General features: G+C 37.9%; 1 protein-coding gene and 1 pseudogene across 4 annotated transcripts in view; one reads left to right on the top strand and one right to left on the bottom strand.

Annotated features, from left to right (window-relative positions):
- Positions 1-22,617, top strand: part of QSER1 (glutamine and serine rich 1) — a 79,434-nt gene that overhangs the window by 19,232 nt on the left and 37,585 nt on the right. For 2 of the 4 annotated variants that reach the window (XM_060103239.1, XM_060103241.1), the window contains 3 exons: positions 14,169-14,281; positions 14,682-14,843; positions 18,315-22,010. In XM_060103239.1, coding sequence (XP_059959222.1) covers positions 14,169-14,281; positions 14,682-14,843; positions 18,315-22,010 — 3,971 coding nt within the window. Of the gene's footprint in view, positions 1-14,168; positions 14,282-14,681; positions 14,844-14,995; positions 15,075-18,314; positions 22,011-22,617 lie in introns of those variants that run through there. The other 2 variants (XM_060103240.1, XM_060103243.1) reach the window with 2 other exon arrangements.
- On the bottom strand, positions 2,220-2,738 carry LOC132493982 (large ribosomal subunit protein eL20-like; annotated as a pseudogene).

Here is a 22,617-nt window from a genome sequence, read left to right as displayed (position 1 = left end):
TCTGGGCCTCCTAACTTCCAATCCAGGGTTATCTTTCTCAACTCTGAAAAGTTGATAATACCCTAAGACTAAAACAATATTTTCCAAATTCAAAGAAAATTCTGTTTTTATTATATTAGAATATATATTTTTTCAGTGACCAAGTTCTTTAACAGAGAAGAAAATAATATGACTACTTAAGGCAAAATCATTCAGTCCTGGGTAACTTATTACTTGTGTGCAAGTACTGGCTTGTTTACCTGGGATTTAACATATTTCATGGAATTTTTGCTGATTGATTTTAAAACTTGGAATGTGTTTTATTTCTTAAGTATTATGGACATAAGAGTATGCTATCCAAGGAGAAGATCTGTACATGTTATTAATATCTGGATATAAACCATAAGACATCTTATTCTCAGTAATACACTCAAAGCATTTTTTTCTTATGATCATATGCTATCTTCACTGCACAAATTTGCCATTTTAGATGAGATTTTTGTCACAGCTTTCTCATCTGCCTTAAAACTTAATTTTCTTTGTTAAACATACTAGATTAAAATTAGGAAAGAGGCTTATGGAAAGAATGTCATACTTATAGAAAACAAGGTAGAGAGTGGTAACTGAATAATCTCTTTTGGTTTGTTTTAATTTTGAGGAAAACGTCAGTTTTTAAATTTGGAATTTAAGTAACAGCAACTGAAGGAAAATGTTACTTCCCCCTGCAAAATTCTGACCGTTCTTATCCTCAAGATTAAGTCTTTGAAAGTATGGGGAGGGGATGGAAGATGGAAGTTTTGTGCTTGGTTGGGAATCTGAAGATTGACACAACTGTCACTGTTAACCCTTGGCTCCTTCCTCTTCCCTAGACCTTAGCTCCTGTAGTGCTTGGAGTATGTAGGGGTAGTAAAAGTCCTCTTTCTCACCCTACCACCCATCCAGGCCTTGGGGGCTAGAAAGGGCTATACTACGTTAGGTACTATTATATTAAATAAATGTACATTTATTCAAAGGAGCTCATATTTAGGTAAAGGAATTAGAAACAAAGACCATGTTTTGAGGCCTTTTTTTTTTCCAGGATAAATTTTTATTTTCTTAAGCTGGCTTTTGTTTGAAAAAAATAAACAACTTCAGCAAGCCAGTGACCATCAGATTATTTTGAAACTTATTTTAAAACCATAAAAAAAAATATATTTGAAACTTGTTTTAAAACCTTAAAAATATTATATACAGATTAACAAAAAAAGAATCCTTATTATATGGTATATGGAGATGGGCCAACCACAGGAGGGAGATTGAATACATGCATGACAGCAAGCCTATCTGTAACCACCTTCTTGTTTGATGATGTTCCACACTTCATGAAAAATTACCCATAATCACTAAGTTTGGATGATTATAACTTTTATTGAGCTATAGTTCACAAATCATATAATTCACTATTTTATTTTATTTTTATTTTTTAAAATTATGCTGTTTGCGAATAAAGACTGTTTTGTTTTTGGCCGTGCCGCATGGCTTATGGGATTTTAGTTCCCCAACCAGGGATCGAACCTGGGCGCTCGGCAGTGAGAACACGGAGTCCTAACCACTGGACCACCAGGGAATTTCCATAATTCACTATTTTAAAATGTACAGTTCAGTAGTAGTTACATGAGACTGTGTAACCATCACCACTATCTAGTTCTAGAACATTTTCCGTCACCTCTGAAGGAAACACATGCTCATAAGCAGTCTTTTCCTATTCTCCCCTTTCCCTAAACCCTGGCAACCACAGTATCTACTTTGTGTCTCCAGGGATTTGATCATTTAGTACATTTCATAGAAATGGGATCATACTATATGTGGACTTTCGTATTTGGCTTCTTTCACTTAGCATAGTGTTTTCAAGGTTCATCCATGTTGTAGCATGTATTAGTATTTCATTTCTTTTTATGGCTGAGTAATATTCCATTGTATGGCTGTATCACATTTTACTTAACCATTTATTGTTGGACATTTGGATTGTTTCTGCCTTTTGACTGTCATGAATAATGCTTCTGTGAACATTTATGTACGAGTTTTTGTGTGAACATATATGTATTTCTAGTTCCCTTGAGTATATATACCTAGAAATGGGACTGCTAGGGCCTATGGTGACTATGGTTAATTTTTTGAGGGAAGCATGGAATTTTTTTTTTTCTTCTGGTTTTCCCAATGAGTTTTATGTGGGCAGACCTGGGGATGGGGAGGGCCTGCATTTAAAAGAAGGTGTTGGGCCTCTTGGTGATGAAGTGTGGCTTGTGCTGGTGACAGAGGACGTGGTGGGGCAGTGGGAACTTGATCTTGGAGTCGTGGAACTGCTCGGCTGCTGCTCAGCGGCACTTGCTGGCTGCGATCTCCTCTGCCTCCATGATCTGGATCTATTGGGCCCGGGCAAGGCGCTGGGTGCCCATGTCTCGGTAGCACTGGGTGATGGTGCCGGCTGCGGTTAGGTCCCGGTACTGCTGGTACATGTTGTGGGGGCCTCTGCGGGAGTCACAGTGCAGCCAGATGCGGAAGTTCTTCAGCCTTGGGAGATTTCTTGAACACCTGTCCACAGTAGACAGTTTCCCCTGAAGACTTCTTCATCTTCTTCAGCTGAGACACAAAGTACCAGAAGCGGGACTTGGCAGCATGATTAGGTGCAAAGATTTGCATGCGACAGAGGGGTGGTGTGGGCCGTTTGGCGGGCAGCGCCCCACCACTTTGTACTCTTGAAGTGTGCCCAAGGCCTTCATGGCGCTCCATCTGCGCTCGCCGCCACCCTCGAAAAGGCGGGAAGCATGGCATTTTAACTGGTTTTTAAAAGTTCATTGAACTGCTGTTTCACTCAAAGCTAATTTTTTTTTTTTTTTTTTTTTTTTTGCGGTACGCGGGCCTCTCACTGCTGTGGCCTCTCCCCGTTGCGGAGCACAGGCTCCGGACGCGCATGCTCAGCGGCCATGGCTCACCGGCCCAGCCGCTCCGCGGCATGTGGGATCTTCCCGGACCGGGGCACAAACCCGTGTCCCCTGCATCGGCAGGCGGACTCTCAACCACTGCGCCAACAGGGAAGCCCGCAAAGCTAATTTTTATATCACGTATAATCTTTATCCCATTGTGCTTTATACATAAGTTGTTTTTTTTTAAAAATCCAATTTATTTATTTATTTTTATTATTATTTTTTATGGTACACGGGCCTCTCACTGTTGTGGCCTCTCCCATTTCGGAGCACAGGCTCCGGACGCGCAGGCTCAGCGGCCATGGCTCACGGGCCTAGCCGCTCCGCGGCATGTGGGATCTTCCTGGACCCGGGCACGAACCCGTGTCCCCTGCATCGGCAGGCGGACTCTCAACCACCGTGCCACCAGGGAAGCCCAATCCAATTTTTTTATATATAATTATTGAGAGGGTATTTATCTGTATTGTTCCCTCTATGACGTATGGTGTAGAACGTTCTTAATTTGGGCTTCAATAATTAAATCCATTGAATAGTGGCCCAGTTAGATCTCTACTTTATATTGAAAACTCTCGTACAATGCCTAAAATTGATAGAAGTCTCCAGGTATTCAGTTTTCTAGAAAGGGCTGACCTACTAGCTTGATCCTTCATTTTTTTATTTCCCAGTTCTTATCAGGATGTCTGGCAATCAGGTTAGGTACTCAGTACATATTTGCTTGAGAGGTGATTGAGCTGTAACTTAAAGGTGATTTCTCTTCTGAAACTGAACATAGACTGTAATTATTTATGAGTATCTACAATGTGCCAGATACTATTGGGTTGCCCAAAAAGTTCATTTGGTGTTTTCCCTAAGACGGCTCTAGTAGCGCTTAGTTGTCTTCAACTTCATTTGAAACAATTTTGTTCGATTGTATTGTGACAGCTGTCATGTCAGCGTGCATTAAAAAAAAAAAACTTACCAAAATTGGTGAATTTTTGTGTAGCCATTTTAATATTGAATATGGAAGAAAAAAGGCAACATTTTCGGCATATTATGCTTTATTATTTCAAGAAAGGTAAAAACGCAACTGAAACGCAAAAAAAGATTTGTGCAGTCTATGGAGAAGGTGCTGTGACTGATTGAATGTGTCAAAAGTGATTTGTGATGTTTCATGCTGGAGATTTCTCGCTGGACAATGCTTCACGGTTGTGTAGACCAGTTGAAGTTGATAGCCATCAAATCGGGACATTAATTGAGAACAATCAACGTTATACCATGTGGGAGGTAGCCGACATACTCAAAATATCCAAATCAAGCATTGAAAATCATTTGCACCAGTTGGTTACGTTAATTGCTTTGATGTTTGGGTTTCACACAAGTTAAGCGAAAATAACCTTCTTGACCGTATTTCCACATGCGATTCTCTACTTAAATGTAACGAAAACATTCTGTTTTTAAAACAAATTGTGATGGGCAATGAAAAGTGGATACTGTACAATAAAGTGGAACGAAGGAGATTGTGGGGCAAGCGAAATACACCACCACTAACCACACCAAAGGCTGGTCTTCATTCAAAGAAGGTGATGTTGTGTACATGGGGGGATTGGAAAGAAGTTCTCTGTTATGAGCTCCTTCCAGAAAACAAAACGATTAATTCCAACAAGTACTTCTTCCAGTTGACCAACTGAAAGCAACACTCGAGGAAAAGCGTCCAGGATTAGTCAACAGAAAACGCATAATCTTCCATGAAGATAACACAAGACTGCACGTTTCTTTGATGACCAGGCAAAAACTGTTACAGCTTGACTGGGAAGTTCTGATTCATCAGACATATTCACCAGACATTGCACCTTTGCATTTCCATTTATTTCGGTCTTTACAAAATTCTCTTAATGGAAAAAATTTCAATATTCTGGAAGACTGTAAAAGGCACTTGGAACAGTTCTTGCTCAAAAATATAAAAAGTTTTGAGAAGATGGAATTAATGAAGTTGCCTGAAAAATGGCAGAAAGTAGTGGAACAAAACAGTGAATACATTGTTCAATAAAGTTCTTGGTGAAAATGGAAAATGTGCCTCTTTTTTAAGCTTAAAAACCGAAGGAACTTTTTGGCCAACCCAATATTTTGGGTGTTCGGGTTATAGCAGTGACGAAAGTAAAGACCCTGTCCTAATGGAGTTTTCATTTCAGTGGCTAATAGGCAAACTAGTAAATAATGTTGAATGTTTATTAGTGCTATGGAGAAAAATAAAGCAAGAAAAGAGGGTTAGGCAATGTGTAGAGAGGATAGAGGAAGGATGTTATTTTGTATCAGGTGGTCAGGGAAGTCTTCAGTGAGATGAAGTTTGAGCAGAGACCTGAGGGGAAATGAGGTGAACCAACTTAGTATGTTTGAGGAAAGAGCCAGGAGACCTGTGTGGCTGGAGTGGAAAATAGATAAAATTGGAGGTTTAAGGGGGCAGCAGTTAGGTCACTTAGTACATTGAGGATTATTGTAAGAACTTTGGCTTTTAATAGGGTGAGATGGGAAGCCATTGGAAGGATTTGAGCAGAAGAGTTTCATGATTTGGCTTTACTTTTTTTAAAAAAAAAAAAACATAATTGACTTTACAACACTATGTTAGTTCCAGGTGCACAACATAGTGATTCAGTATTTCTGTACGTTATGAAATAGTTACCATCTGTCACCATACAAAATTATTACAACATTATTGACTATATTCCTCATGCTGTACATTTCATCCCTATGACTCATTTATTTTGTAACTGGGAGTCTGTACTTCTTAATCTCCCTTACCTATTGTGCTCATCCCCCCCACCTACCACCTGTTTATTCTCTGTATCTATGAGTCTGTTTTTGTTTTGTTATGTTTGTTCATTTATTTGGTCTTTTAGATTCCGCATATTTGTCTCTCTGACTTATTTCACTTAGCATAGTACCCTCTAGGTCCATCCATGTTGCCTCAAATGGCAAGATTTCATATTTTTTATGGCTGAGTAATATTCCATTTTATTTATATATTTGTGTGTGATACGCACATTATATGTGTAATATATACACCCCCCCACACATCTTTATCTTCATCTGTCAATGGACATTCAGGTTGTTTCCATATCTTGGCTATTGTAAATAATGCTGCAGTGAACATGGGGGGCGGGTGCATAGATCTTTTCAAATTAGTGTTTTGAATTTTCAGAAAAATACCCAGAAGTGGAATTGCCAGTTAGTATGGTAGTTCAATTTTTTAAATTTAATTTTTAATTTTAATTCTATTGATAAGGGGTTAAAATGCAAAATATACAAAGAACTCATATAGCTCAATGTTTTTTAAAAAATCAACCGGTTTTCTTAAAATGGACAGAGGACCTGAATACACATTTTTCCAAAGAAGACATACAAATGGCCAACAGACACAGGAAAAGATGTTCAGTAACACTCATCAATGAAATGCAAATCAAAAGCACAATAAGATATCACCTCACACCTGTCAGAATGGCCATTATCAAAAAGACAACAAATAACAAGTGTTGAAGAGGGTATGGAGGAAAGGAAGCCCTTGTACCCTGTTGGTGGGAGTGTAAATTGGTGCAGCTACTATGGAAAACAGTATGGAGATTCCTCAAAACACTAAAAATTGAACCATCATATGACTTCATTTTTTAAGGGAGTGACTCAGGCTGAGCATAGGGGGTGGGAGGGGTTAGGGCAGAAGCAGAGAGACCAATTAGGAGGTTATAATTATTCCTTGCCGGTTAAAGAAGTGAAGTTAGCATGGATTTCTAAGAAGCAAGACCAGACAAAAAACCACCCCTAGAACCTCCTGATATTTAAAGTTTATCTTGATCATTATTCTTACTCTTAAAGAGGTTTCAAGATTTGACATGGCTTACAAATTTTTCTTAGTGTAGATTGTATTTTTGAGAGCCTCTTTTGTTTTTTGTGGGGTTTTGTGGGGTTTTTTGGCCATGCCACATGGCTTGTGGGATCTTAGTTCTCCAGCCAGGGATTGAACCCCAGCCCTCAGCAGCGAAAGCATGGAGTCTTAACCACTGGACTACCAGGGAATTCCCTGAGAGCTGTTTTAGATTTACAGATAGTACAGGGTTCCCATATACACCCTCACCCACTTTCCCCTATTATTAACTTCTTATATTCTTATGGTACATTTGTTACTAGTAATTAACTGATACATTGTAGTCAACTGAAATCTGTAGTTTATTCAAATTTCCTTAGTTTTTACTTAATGTCTTTTATTGGTCTCTCCAGGGATACCCCTTTCCTTTGTTTATCTTGTCTCAGTAGATTCCTCTTTGCCATCACAATTTCTCAGACTTTTCTTGTTTCTGATGACCTTTATATTTTTGAGCAGTGCTGGTCAAGTATTTTGTAGAATGCCCTTCTCTTGGAATTTGCCTGATGTTTTCTTTCTCATAATCAGACTGGAGTTATGGGTTCTCCAAAGGGAGATCATAGAGGTAAAGTGTTACTTTCATTACATCATATTAAGGGTATATCTTATCAGTGTGATTTATCACTGTTGATGTTGATTTTTACCACCTGGCTGAGGTAGTGTTTGTCAGGTTTCTGCACCGTAAAGTTATTCTTTTTTTTTGTTTTTTTCCTCCTTTCAATACTATCCTCTTTGGAAGAAAGTTGCTATGTGCAGCCCATTAAGGAGTGGGGAGTTATGGTCCACCTCCTTCAATGTAGAGTTGCTACATAAATTATTTAGAATTCTTCAAGGGAGATTTGTGTTTCCTCCTCCATTTATTTATTAATCATTTAATTTTATCAGTGTGGACTCACAGATATATACTACTAAATTTTTTTGCTCAAAATGTTCCAGTTTTGGTCATTGGGAGCTCTTTCAACTTGCCTCTTTGTCCCTTTGACATATCCCCATAAGTGTAAGGTTTTTCCCCCTCTCTCTTTCTGTTTGGTCAGGAAGAAAATGCAAAGATGCTCAACATCATTAGGTAAATGAAAGTCAAAACCACAATGAGATAACCACTTCACACCTACTAGGATGGGTATTATAATAAAAGTAAAGACACAGGCAATAACAAGTATTGGCAAAGATGTTGAGAAATTGTAGCCCATTAAACGTTGTTGCTGGGAATGTAAAATGGTATAGCCAGTTTGGTTGGCCATTCCCCAAAATGTGAAACATGGAGTTATCATAAGACCCGGCAATTCCACTCCTAGGTATATACCCAAGAGAATTAAAAATATACATCCACACAAAAACTTGTATGTGCATGTTCATCACAGCATAATTCATAATAGCCAAAAAGTGGAAACAACCCAATGTCCATCAGGTGATGAATGGCTAAACAAATGTGGTATATCTATACAATGGAATGTTATTCAGCCGTGAAATGAAGTACTGATACATCCATGTTTGTAACATGGATGACCCTTGAAAACATTATGCTAAGTGAAAGAAGCCAGTCACAAAAGCCTGCATATAATATAATGTGATTCCATTTATATGAAATGTTACGAGTGGGCAAATGCATAGAGAGAAAAATTAGTGATTGCCAGGGACTGGGTAGAGGAGGATATATGGGGTGTGATGCTAATGGGTACAGGTTTATTTATGAGGCAGTGAAGTGTTCTAAAATTAGATTATGGTGATGGTTGCACAACCCTGAGTATTCTAAAAGAGCTCTGATTTGTACACTTTAAAAGGGTGACCTTTATGGTATGTGAATTATATGTCAATAAAGCTGTCATTTAAAAAAATTTAGAACAAAAGAAAAATGAGATATCTAGGGATTTATACTTGTAAGAATCATACACTAAACACTACAAAAGATTGCTGACAGGAATTAAAGACCCAAATAAATAGATATACTCATGGATTAGAAGACTCAATACTCTTAAGATGGTAGTTTGCCCCAGTTGATGTATAGAGTCATTGCAGTGTTTTTGTAGAAATTGACTCTAAAATTTGTATGGGAATACCTGGCATAGACAAAATAATTTTGAAAAAGAACAAAATTAGAAAATCTGTACAACCTGAATCATTTATCAGACTGTGTGTTATTGGCCTAAGAACAGACATTGATCAATGTAAAACAGTAGTTAAGAACAGAACCACAAATATATGGCTAGTTGACTTTTTTGGACATAGGTTCAGATAGGTTCAATAGGTAAAGATTCAGTAGATAAAGAATAATCTTTTTGATAAGTTGTACTGGGATAATTGCATATCCAAATTAAAAAAAAAATGAATCCCAAGCCTTACATCACACCATGTACAAAAAATGAATTCCAAATGAATCATAGACCTAAGTGGAAATATTAATACTATAAAACTTCTAGAAGAAAACAGAAGAAATCTCTGAGATGTTGGATTAGGCAAAGATTTCTTAGCTACAACATCAAAAGTACAATTCATAAAATAAAAAAATGATTTTGCTCTTCTAAATACATTGTTAGGAGAATGAAAGCCACAGATTGGGAGAAAATGTTTACAAAATATGTATCTGTCCAAGGATTTGGTTCCAGAGTATATAGACAACTCCTAAAACTCATTAATAAGAAAACAAACAACCCAATAAAATATGGGCAAAAGATTTGAGTGGATACTTTACCAAAGAAGATTTCTGCCTGGTAGATAAACAAATGATGCTCAACATTGTTAGTTATTAAGGAAATGCTAATTAAAACCACAGTGAGATACCACTGCACACCAATTAGAATAGCTCAAATTTTTTAAAAGAAAAGGAAAAGAAACAACTTACAAACTTAAAATACTTGGTGCCAGTGAGGATGCAGAGTAACTAGACCAGACGTACATTATTGGTGGGAATGCAAAGAGGTATAGCCACTTTGGAAAACAAGCAGTTTCTCTAAAGTTAACATATTACCATATAACTCAGCCATTCCCCTCCTAAGTTATTTACTCAAGTGAAATGAAAACTTATGTTCAGACTAAACTTTAGGCATGTGTTTATAGCAGCTTTATTCATAATTGCCAAAACAGGAAAGAACCCAAAGGTCCTTCGACTGATGAACGGATTTAAAACAACCATCAACCTTTGGTACATCTATATAATGGAGTGCTACTCCACAATAAAAAATAATGAATTACTGGAAGTGGGCACGCTCCACGCCTTGAGGGCATTGGTCTTTTCCCACCTGCCTTGCGCCACTGTGGGAGATTCTGAGAGTCAAGCGGAAGTCATCTGGGACATCGCCAGGCAGCTCATCCAAGTAGCAGACAGGATGGAGTGCGGCATCCGGCCAGGGCTGGTGGGCAACCTGGCCACGCAGTTTATGAATGGGAGCCTGTCAGAGGACAGGCATATCTATTTGTTCAACAGATACAAAGCTTTGGTTAATGCAAGATGAGTAAGCTCTTCATCGTTCATGAACAGATCTGTGGTACAACATGGTGCACATAGTTAACAATACTGTATTGTATACTTTAAGTGGGTGGATCTCATGTTAAGTGCTCTTACCACAATTAAATTAATTGGTTAGAACTTCGGCCTGGAAGAAAACATTCACAATACATCTATCTGACCAAAAAAAATGTGGATCCAGACTGTATGTATGTATGTATGTATGTATGTATTTAAAAACATTTTATTATTTAAAATTTTTATTTATTTATTTTTTTGGCTTCATTGGGTCTTCATTGCTGTGCACGGGCTTTAGTTGCGGCGAGCAGGGGCTACTCTTCGTTGTGGTGTGCGGGCCTCTCATTGTCGTGGCTTCTCTTGCTGCAGAGCACAGGCTCTAGGTGCGCAGGCTTCAGTAGTTGTGGCGCATGGGCTCAGTAGTTGTGGCTCGTGGGGTCTAGAGCACAGGCTTAGTAGTCGTGGCGCATGGCCTTAGTTGCTCCGCGGCATGTGGGATCTTCCCGGACCAGGGATTGAACCCGTGTCCCCTGCATTAGCAGGAGGATTCTTAACCAGTGCCCCACCAGGGAAGTCCCAGACTGTATTTTAAAAACTTTTTACAACCCAGTAAGATGGCTAACAACCCATTTTTTTAAAGGGCAAAATCTTTGAACAAACTTAACAAGAGAAGTTACAAGAATAGTTTATAAGCATATAAGAAGATGCTTCTCATCATTTGTTACTAGGGAAATGCAAATTAAACCACAGTGAGATACCACTTAACCTACCTAGAATAGCTAAAATTAAGAAGACTGAAAAGATCATGTGGTGACAAGGATGTAAAGCAAAAATGGAATGTTGATAATTACTGATGCTCATGTAAAAGGGTACCTGCACCTACCTTATCACCCAGTAATTCCATTCCTAGATATTTAACTTAGAGAAATGAAAGTATATGTCCACAAAAGACTCGTATACAAAATGTTCGTAGTACATTTATTCATAGTAGCTTCTAACTAGAAACAATCCAAATGTTCATCAGTAAGTGAATGGATAAACATAATTGTGATAAATTCATAGAATTCAATGAAAAGGAATGACCTACTTATGTATGCAACAACATGGATGTATCTCAGAAACATTATGCTGAAATGAAAAAAGCCAGACACAAAAGAATACAGACTGTATGATTCCATTTATATGAAATTCTAGGACAAACAAGCCTAAATTTTCATAACATTAGGTTTCTCAGTGGTTGTCTGGGGCCAGGGGTGAGATGAAAAAGATATTGACTGCAAAGGGGCATGAGAAGCCTTCTGTTGTGATGGAAATGTTCTGCAAGTTGGTTGGGATTATGGTTATACTGGTGTGTGCATTGATCGAAAAATGTGTACACATTGAACTGTACACTTAAAATGGGTGCACTTTACTGTATGTAACTTACACCTTAATACGTTCATTTATAAAGTTTAAAATAGATTTAAAATTAATCCTAAAATTGAATCTTCAAACTAAAACAATCATTTACTTAACTTTCAAATCAGTATTCTAACTGTATATATATACTTAATGGGACATGATCTTGAGACAGAAAGTACTGTGAAGAAATACTTAACTTTACTTGGTGGTTTTGTTTTTGAAAGAGGTTGTGTTACAGTATTTCGGATAGAGCTAATGAGTAAATATGTTGTTGTATCGATAGTTGTGAACTGGGATTCTGACTGTAGGAAAAGGGAAATACATGTGAAATGGAGGAAGGTGAGGACTACATTGGATTTGAGTTAGAGTTGTCATTATGAACTCATATTTTTAAAAAGACATGTATTTCCTAGCTTTGTCCACTTAAAGGGCCTAGAAGCAGTGACACCTCAGGCATTGAATACACCTGACACCCAGATCTTGGTTTCAAAATGTCATTGCCCACTAAAAAACTCCTAGTAGAAATGGTTGATTTCAGGTGTGGTACAGGGTTAAAAAACCAAGGTGAACCTGAAGCATCTTGTGCTAGGAGGTAAGAATGTGTCTGAGCACCAAGGAGGATATGTCAAAAGGAAACAAGAGGGCCTCCCTGGTGGCGCAAGTGGTTGAGAGTCCGCCTGCCGATGCAGGGGATACGGGTTCGTGCCCCGGTCTGGGAGGATCCCATATGCCGCGGAGCGGCTGGGCCCGTGAGCCATGGCCGCTGAGCCTGCGCGTCCGGAGCCTGCGCGTCCGGAGCCTGTGCTCCGCAACGGGGGAGGCCACAACAGTGAGAGGCCCGCATACCGCAAAAAAAAAAAAAAAAAAAGGAAACAAGATTGAAGGGACACTATAAATTAAATATGAAAAGTCTACAATGATATTTTTTAAGCATAACGTATATACATTAAAAAACATATTAGTATATATTTTATATATTATATTTAAGTATGTATATGGATAAGAGAGAGAGAGAAGGGGAAAAAAGCTAATTTTTATTTTATAGAAGGATGCTAACTTTTAAACATGGAAGGTAGTGTAATTAGAACACTACTGTTTCTAATCTTCAGTGCAATAATTGAAATGAAGATCATGAATGCAGGGTGTCTGAAACCATTAGCTGTTGGGACAAGATACTGACACTGTCTTAAGTAACACCTCACAATTGCATACTTATTTCAAAGAGAAGAAATAACTACATTGAGAGATCTGACAGTACCTTAACCACTTCAAGTTTAGCATCACCAGTGAGACAGACTGACATTATGTGTGTCTTCATGAGTGCAGTAAGAATTACGAAGCATCATTATGTACTTCTCATGAAGTAGCAATCAGACAAATCCAGAATTTGGGATAGCTTACATTCAACTGACTTGGATTCCTCAAAATAAAAAGTCCATGTCCATGGAGTCAAGGCAAAAGGGGTTTGGCATTAGAGGCGGAGTGGAGGCACTGTTCTAAATGTAAAGAGACATAACCAAATGTAATTGTTGAATTTTGATTGCATCCTACAGAGAGCTTTAAAATATCAAACATTTTGACAACAATTGAGGAAAATTGGAATGTGACCTCTGTATTACATGTTATAATGACAGTGTTGAATTTCTTCAAGTCTAATAATGATACTTGGTTATACAGCTGAATGTCCTATTCCTAGGAGATGCAACTGAATTATTTAAGGATACAGTTTCATGATGTCCACAAGTTATTTTCAAGTAGATTAAAAGAAAGGAGTATATATGTCTGTATAAATATAAAACAAATATAACAAAATGTTAACAGTTGTTGAAACTTAAGTGATGGGTATACAGGTTATTCATTGTACTGTTTCAGTTTTTTGGGGGTTTAAAATATTCAGAATAAAAATCAAGGGGAGAAAAATATCTTGTTCTGAATTACTCTCAAGATGTATAAGCTTGAAATTTTCTAGGAGAGTTATTGGGAAATAGTGTTAATTTTCAATTCATTTGAACTGTCTACTATATTCCAGAGACTGTTAGAATTAGAGGGACTTTAGAGATTATCCTATCTGGGTCCCTTATTCATACAGGTGAGGAAATAAGTCCAACAGTAATAGAGTCACTTATTGAAATCACATGGTAAGCCAGTAATAGCACTTGGACAGTGAATTCAGCTCTCCTATTTTCCAGGATATTGTTCTTCCCAATGTACCATGTTACCTCTTCCAGTAAAAGGACTTTGTTGTAGGTAAAGTTGAACTAAGAAAAATACTCTGTATTATTTTTCTTCCCAGTGTATCTTCAATATGTTCCCCCGCATTTTGACAGTATTGTCAGACTGGGTTTGATCTCTTGATCTGTAGGTCAGGAATTTAGTCAAAGACTTATGCTACTTTTGATAATTGCTCTCCTAGAAATTTTTTGATCATCTGGTTTGAGCTCTGTGTTTTTTGTCATTTATTTTTATCATCCTCTAGTTTAAGCTATGAAGAAGGACATCCTTCTCACTCTGAAACAGATCTCCTTCAGAGACAGACTTTTGCAGCCTCTCATCAGCTTCCTGGATATGCTGCCACACCTCAGCCAACCGGTAAAAATTCTCTTATGAAATATACCACAAATCTGGGTACATTTAGTGAATAAGAAGAAAAATCAATTTTCACATGTTGGGTTATGAAAGTATACAGAGCATAACAGTCTTATGGGAAATGTTAAAATGAAAATGAGATTAAAAGCTTTGTCTTTTACTGCTAGGGAATATCTGTATAACTAATTAGTAGGGAGATCTTTTTTTCATGCATCTCTGTAGATTTTAAATTATAATTATGCTTGAGCAAATTAATATTTGTTGCTATTCATAATAAAACAGTTTAGGGTTGTAGAACTTCTGGCCTCAAATGTCAGAGATTCCTTTTTAAAATAGGATCCGGAGTATCATTTTATATTAACATATATTTTTACTTTGGGATACATTTTATCTTCAAATGTAGGTCTTTCTGGAATATTTGATACTAGTGTGAACAATGCCAGCACTAACACTAAAGAATCTTCAGTGATGAATTTTCTCTCTGCTGTTGAATCCCGAACTGCTCAGGCTGCTTCTTCAGGAACTACTCTTTTACCACAATTCAGGGCCCCATCCTGGCAGACAGGTGATTCTTTGTTTTCAGAATTTTTAAGTCCTTTAAAAATATGGATAAAATTTCACTTTTGATAGTCTTGTCATTATAGTAGTGTGGCTGAGAGTGATGTTAATTATTGATTTTCCAGTGAACTTTAAAACCTGGAATTTTTCACTATTTTAAGGTGGACAAAATTCAAGAAATTGTTACTAGCAGAAATTCGGTTTTAGCACTCTGATGAAAACTAGCAAGTTGAAGAAGGTAGGTAATTGTTAAAGATAAATCCTAGATATAAAGTTTTTATCTAGCAATTTAAGTAGTTACTTGTTTACTTGAGAGGAGGAAACGTTAAATTTTTTTTTCCTATTTCACCTTTATAGAGGTGTAATTGACATATAAAACTGTAAGATAGTTAAGGTGTACATTGTGGTGATTTGATATACATTTACATTGTGAAAGAATCCCCACATCTGGTTAATTAACACAGCTATCACTTCACATATTTATCTTTTGTGGGGGGCGGTTGGTGAAAGATTAAATTTCATTTCTTTTAGTGACTTTGGGCTGGATAGGTGTGGTATAGTAAAAAAAAAAATCTTGGAACTGATTTCATCATTAGAGTTATGTAAAGTTATCCTTAACTGAACAGAGTAAGTCAATCTTTAATAAAAGCCATTCCAAGTTGATATATTATGTACTTTTCTTTTTAAATTTTATTTATTAATTTTTATTTTTGGCTGCGTTGGGTCTTCATTGCTGTGCACGGGCTTTTTCTCTAGTTGGGGTGAGCGGGGCTACTCTTTGTTGCGGTGCACGGGCTTCTCATTGTGGTGGCTTCTCTTGTTGCGGAGCACGGGCTCCAGGTGTGTGGGCTTCAGTAGTTGCGGCACACAGGCTTAGTTGCTCTGTGGCATGTGGGATCTTCCCCAGACCAGGGCTCGAACCTATGTCCCCTACACTGGCAGGCGGATTCTCAACCACTGCACCATCAGGGAAGTCCTATTATATAGTTCTCTATTTTATTTTTCTTATTTCATTTTTCAGCTGTTCCCCCCCCCCAAATTGTTTGTATATATTTTTAGTTTTTGCAGGATGATGGAAAGGTTAGTTTTTTTTAAGGTTTCATTTTAAAGAATATATTTTTAAGTAATAGCTATAGGAAATAATATTTTACATTCTGATATAAACTCCATCAATAGAGCTTCTCAGTATGTCTTAGAAACATTTTTCTGCTTCCAAAGAAACAAAATTTTACTGTGAAATAAAACAATATTAAAAAACACAATAGGGGACTTCCCTGGTGGTCCAGTGGTTAAGAATCCGCCTTCCAATGCAGGGGATGCAGGTTCAATCCCTGCTTGGGTAACTAAGCCCACACGCTGCATCTAGAGAGCCCACGGGCCACAACTGCTGAGCCTGCACGCTCTGGAGCCCACATGCCACAACTAGAGAGAAGCCCATGCGCCACAACAAAAGATCCCATGTGCTACAACGAATATCCCGCGTGCTGCAACTAAGACCCAGTGCAGCCAAATAAATAAATGTTAAAAAAATAAAACTACACAATAGCTTTATTTTTTGCTTCCTGGAATAATTTTACATTACATGTATTGAGTTAGACTTTCTATCTCAGTTTCTATAATTACATTATTTTAAACATTAATTCTAAGCGCTATTTATTCCTTCAAGAGTAGCTAGATATTTTCTGCCCTTGTAACGGTAAACCTTTTTCTTTCTGCATTGCGAGGCTTGTGGGATCTCAGTTTCCTGACCAGGGATTGAACCTGGGCCCCAGCAGTGAAAGTGCCGAGTCCTAACCACTGGACCGCCAGGAAATTCCCACTTTTTTGACATTTAATGGAAAGAGTTGAAAGAAGAATATTTTTGAAAAGGACCAGAGAATCTTTTTTCCCCAATTTTTCCAAAATGAAAAAGAATTTTTTTTAATGGAAATTCACTAAAAAATATGTAAACAGACTTAGAGAATGAACTTACGGTTACCAGGGGGGAAGAGTAGAGGGGAGGGATAGACTTGGAGTTTGGGATTGACATGTACACACTGCTATATTTAAAATAGATAACCAACAAGGACCTACTGTACAGCAAAGGGAATGCTGCTCAATGTTCTGTAATAACCTAAATAGGAACAGAATTTGAAAAAGAATAGCTATATGTATATATGTAACTGAATCATTTTGTTGTACACCTGAAACTAACACAACATTGTTAATCAGTGGTGCTCCAATATAAGATAAAATTTTTTTAATGTAAACAATAAAAAGGTGTATAAAATGGAAAGTGATAGTTCCTAATTACAGTCCCCCTTTTTAGAGAAGAGTTAACAGTTTGGTATTTACTCTTCTTTAATATCTTTGTACATCAAAACTTTTTTTGTATATCCACCTAAGCAATGTTTATAGCATCAGTATTATTAGGATATGCCATAATTATTTTACCAGTTTCCTGTTGATGGATATTTAGGTTGTTTCTACCTGTTATTCACAATAACTATAATGAATATCTTGTTTGAATCTTTGTGTCCACTTATTTCCATAGGGTAGATTTCTAGAAATGGAACTTTTGGATCGCATGCATATAACATGTTTTTACTTTCGTTGTATGTGGCAAGAATGCTGTCCTGAAATGTTAATACTCTCTTCTTGACAGTGCTTTATTAATTTCTGATCAGCTTTTTTTGATAAGCATGCATCTATTGTTATGAGAAGTTGTTCATAGGAAGTCAAAACTTGAAATGCAAGGAATTTAAAAAATGCATTTATTTTGATAAAAGAAATTTTGCACTATTAATCTCACTATTATTTTCAGATTTATTATGTTAAATGTAGGCAATTCAGTTTCAGTTTTAATGTTATGAACATTTTAGTTTGTCCATTGGTATTTTGCATTGGGATTTCACGGGAAATTAATCATTAGAGATAATGTACATTTTCACTGTTTTCTTTTTTTTTTTTTTTTTTTTTTTTTTTTGCGGTATGCGGGCCTCTCACTGTTGTGGCCTCCCCCGTTGCGGAGCACAGGCTCCGGACGCGCAGGCTCCGGACGCGCAGGCTCAGCGGCCATGGCTCACGGGCCCAGCCGCTCCGCGGCATATGGGATCCTCCCAGACCGGGGCACGAACCCGTATCCCCTGCATCGGCAGGCGGACTCTCAACCACTTGCGCCACCAGGGAGGCCCCTTCACTGTTTTCTTAATTATCAAATGACCTTATCTGACTATATATATGTATAATCTCATATTTATGTAACAATCATACATATGAATTGCTGATACCTTTGTAATTTTGTTCCTGCCTTATGAAAGCTAGCTATTTTGAAATGTGTTTTTGAAAATTTATGTGCAGAACTAATTTGTCAGGCTTTTCAGTTTTAAAGAGATTTTGATGGATTGAAGGTTATATAAGTTTTATAAGTCTGTATTATGAAAGCAGATATAAGTGTTTGTGCTGTAACTGTATGAGCATACTTGTTTTCTTTTCATAGGTATGCATTCCTCAGCAGCAACTGAGCTGTTTGTTACTGGACCTTTGCCAACCACTGGAGCACTTCCACCCTCTGCCCTCTCTGCTTATCAGCATCCCACCACCTTCAGCAATAGAAACTTTGCCACCACCTCACCTTTGGTGCTTCAGGATTCAACTTTTAACACTACATCAAATGGAATTTTAAATCCTCATGATCCTTTGCTGCAAATCAAGACTTCCCAGGGAACTGTTCCAACCGCTTTGGCATTTGAGCGCCTGGGCAGTTCTGCGATAAGTAACAGCATACCACCTCAGTCTTCAACATACCGCTCAGCTCAAGAGTCTGCACCCCATCTTTTACAACCTCAGTTTAGTTTGTTGCCTTCAGCACTTGGAGGAGCCCAGCAAACTCCTCAAGCCTACGGTTCAACTCTCTTTACTAGTTCTACTGCTTCCATTGAAAGAGCTCTTCTTCGAGAATGTAGTGTTATTAAACACCATCAGCGGCCTTCAGGTACCCAGTCTATTCAGGCACAACTGACTGGTTCACAGCATTCCTTACACAGTTATCTATCAAATGCAAGTGTGGTTAATTTTCAGGAAACAAGCAGGCAGTCATCTTTATCCTGTAACGCAATTGGAGATTCTACTCAGGTGAGCAATGGAGGATTGCAACAGAAGACCTCCCAGGTCTCAGTGGAACTTGCTCAGTCCTATTCATCTGCAATTCCATCATCAGGGTATCCTCCTACTACAAAAGTAAAAAGCTGTTCTACAAAACAACCACTAACATCAGCCAAGTCCCCCAAACCTCAAAGTATAATTCCTCCTGTGCAAACACTAAGCTATTCCAAACCTTTACATAACCAGAGTTCTGTAATATCAGGCCAAGCACAAATTTATTCTACAGCGCAGCTACCAAGCCTTTTATCAGTTAGTCAGTCTCAAAATTATGGTTTAGTACAGCCACGTAATGTGCCATCTATTGTTCATTCACATGTTTATAGGTCCAGCAAAGTTGAGAAGTTGCCATCCTTATATAAAACATTGACTTTTTCTGGGTCATCTCAGACTGTAACTTCTGAAAATCCAACACTTAATTATTCTTCTGATCAGCAAGAGGTATTATCTTCAGTTACAAATGAGAATTACCCTGCTCAAACAAGAGATCTATCTTCAGTTAGCCAGTCTCAGAGTTACTCATCTGGTCACTCTCAGGGTTTATCACCAGTTAGTCAGACACAGGTTAGTTACTCATCTCAGTCACAAGTTTTGTCAGTTGTTAGTCCTTCAGAAAGCTATGCTTCAGGGCAGTCCCTAACATTAACAGCCCCTTCTCTTTCTTATTCTTCTGCCTCTCGGGCTCAGAATATGCCAGATTCTAGCCCAACTCAGAATTATATTTCTATGCATTCTTCCCAAAATGCTCAAACTCAAGGGTCGTCATCTCCCCAGTCCCAAAAGTTTTTGCCTGTTGTCCAGTCATCATCTTTTGCGTCCTCTACTCATTGTCAGACATTACATAATAACATACCTTCCCCTGATCCAAAGTCTTACGCTGAAAGAAAACTTGACTCAAACGTGTATACATCTTCAAAGCAAGAGGATGATTTTCCAATGCAAGAGTTACAGGTATTACAGCCGCAAGTATCTCTTGAGTCATCAACCCAAAGGCTATCTGATGGGGAAATTAATGTTCCAGAATCAGCTTATAAGGTGTCAAAGACAGATGACAGATATTCCCAGAGCATAATCAGAAGTAATTCCCATCTTGAAGATCAAGTTGTTGGGATTGTTCTACAAGAGTCAAAAAAAGAAGAAAACATAGTTGGTTCAGTGGCACAGCTTAACCAACAAGTTGGCCAAGTCAATAATGCAGCAACCCTTGATATAAAGAAGACAACTAATTTAATGCGAACTCCACAAATAAGGTTGAATACTAAAGACCTAAACCAGCAGCATTCTCTTATACAGAAGGTACATGAAGCCAAGGTCCAGGAGCAGCATGATCAAATAATTAATGCCTCATCTCAGATTCAAATTCCAAATAATGCTTTAGGGCATGGCCATCAGGCATCTCTTCCTAATACACAGGTCCTTTTAGATTCTGCCTGTGATTTACAAATTCTTCAGCAGTCAATACTACAGGCCGGTTTAGGACAAGTAAAGGCATCTCTACAAGTACAGCGTGTTCAAAGTCCTCAACAAATAGTACATCCTTTCCTTCAAATGGATGGTCATATTATTCAGAGCAATGGCGATCATTCTCAGCAGCAACTCCATCCTCAAAATTCTGAAATTATGAAAATGGACCTCTCTGAGTCTTCAAAACCATTACAACAACATCTAACAACAAAGGGCCATTTTAGTGAAACAAATCAACATGATTCAAAGAATCATTTTGTTTCTCTTGGATCAATATGTTTCCCAGAGGCAATGCTCCTCAGTGATGAAAGAAATATTTTATCAAATGTAGATGATATCTTAGCAGCCACAGCAGCAGCTTGTGGGGTCACACCTTCTGATTTTTCCAAGTCAACTTCAAATGAAACCATTCCTGCTGTTGAAGATGGTGATTCTAAATCTCATTTTCAGCAATCATTAGATGTCAGGCATGTGACATCAGATTTTAACTCCATAGCAGCTACAGTAGGAAAGCCACCGAATATAAATGATATTTCCTTAAATGGAAATCAAGTTACTGTAAACCTTTCACCAGTACCTACTCTTCAGTCAAAGATGACTCTTGATCAACAGCTCATTGAAACACCTGGTCAAAATAAAGTTTCTAAAGTAACTTCACCAGTGGTTGGGCCAGGTCATGAAGTCCAGGAGCAAAGTTCTGGCGCATTCAAGAAACAGTCTGCTACCAATCATGAACCTGAAGAAGATAGCGAAGTACCTGTTGATAGTACATTAAATAATAACAGAAATCAAGAGTTTGTTTCTAGTAGTAGAAGTATAAGTGGAGAGAGTGCTACATCGGAGAGTGAATTCACTTTAGGGGGTGATGACAGTGGTGTGTCAATGAACCCAACTAGGAGTGCACTTGCACTGTTGGCCATGGCCCAACCTGGGGAGCCAATCAGCATCAAGATTGAAGAGGAAAGCCAAGATTTAATGCATTTTAACCTTCAGAAGAAGAAAACTAAAGGGAAAGGGCAAACTAAAGAGGAAGACAACAGTAATCAAAAACAGCTGAAAAGACCTGCCCAAGGCAAACGCCAGAATCCAAGGGGAACAGAGATATATTTGCCGTATACTCCCCCTTCCTTGGAAAGCTGCCATGATGGTTATCAGCATCAAGAAAAAATGAGACAGAAGATCAAAGAAGTAGAGGAAAAACAGCCAGAAGTCAAAACCGGATTCATTGCCTCTTTCTTAGATTTTCTGAAATCTGGGCCCAAGCAGCAGTTTTCCACTCTTGCTGTACGAATGCCTAACAGGACTAGACGACCAGGAACCCAGACTGTTCGTACATTTTGTCCCCCACCACTTCCAAAGACTGCATCTGCAACATCCACACCTTTAGTGTCTGAAACTGGGGGTAACAGTCCGTCAGAAAAAGCTGAGAACGAACTTAAAAACTCGGAACATTTATCTTCACTTTCTTCTGATGAAGATGATCCTGGAGTATGCAGTCGTGATATTTATAAAAGCACCTCTACCACCTTAAATACTTCGGATGCCACTTCTGATAAAAAGAAGAAAACAGGTAAAGTTTTAAAATTTAGAGTCATAATTACGGCTTTCCACTTTAATTTTTCTGGCTCTATACCAAGTTTTATTTTTTCTTAGCTTGAAGCAGGTCTGCATTTTTCAGGACAAAATGCATAGGTAGGTATCTTGGAGACTTATTTTTTTAAATGTTCCTTGCCTATAGGAAAGTTCTGGGTTTTAGGCTGAGTAGTTCTGGTTTTTCTCAGCTTTTTACCACATGCAACATAATTTACATAATGCACTATCCAGACTTTTCTAACCTGAGACATCTTGAAGTGGCTCATGGATATGAGGCATTGTATTGAGGGCCATGTTGTTATATAAACTGGCATATTTTCTTGGTATGCTAATTTTACCTAAAGATTAACATTTTACTATTAAATATGGTTATTTTGTGTGCAGCATGAAGATTAATATAATTAAGTTAAAACTTTAAAAATTTTGTGCTGGTTCCAAAGTATATGCCCAAATCCTTGGGTGTGTGTTTCACTTCACTCTGTAGTTAGGGGAACATTTCGAGGAACTGTTTTGAGAAGCACTGCCTTATGTAAATGATTGACAAGTAGTATAAAAGTTACTATTTTAAAGAGCATGCTGGGCTT

Source organism: Mesoplodon densirostris, chromosome 7 (genome assembly GCF_025265405.1).
Source record: "Mesoplodon densirostris isolate mMesDen1 chromosome 7, mMesDen1 primary haplotype, whole genome shotgun sequence".
Taxonomy (NCBI): Eukaryota; Metazoa; Chordata; class Mammalia; order Artiodactyla; family Ziphiidae; genus Mesoplodon; species Mesoplodon densirostris.
The sequence above is the reverse complement of the archived record's forward strand: the minus strand, read 5'-3'. Positions and strand labels throughout refer to the sequence as shown.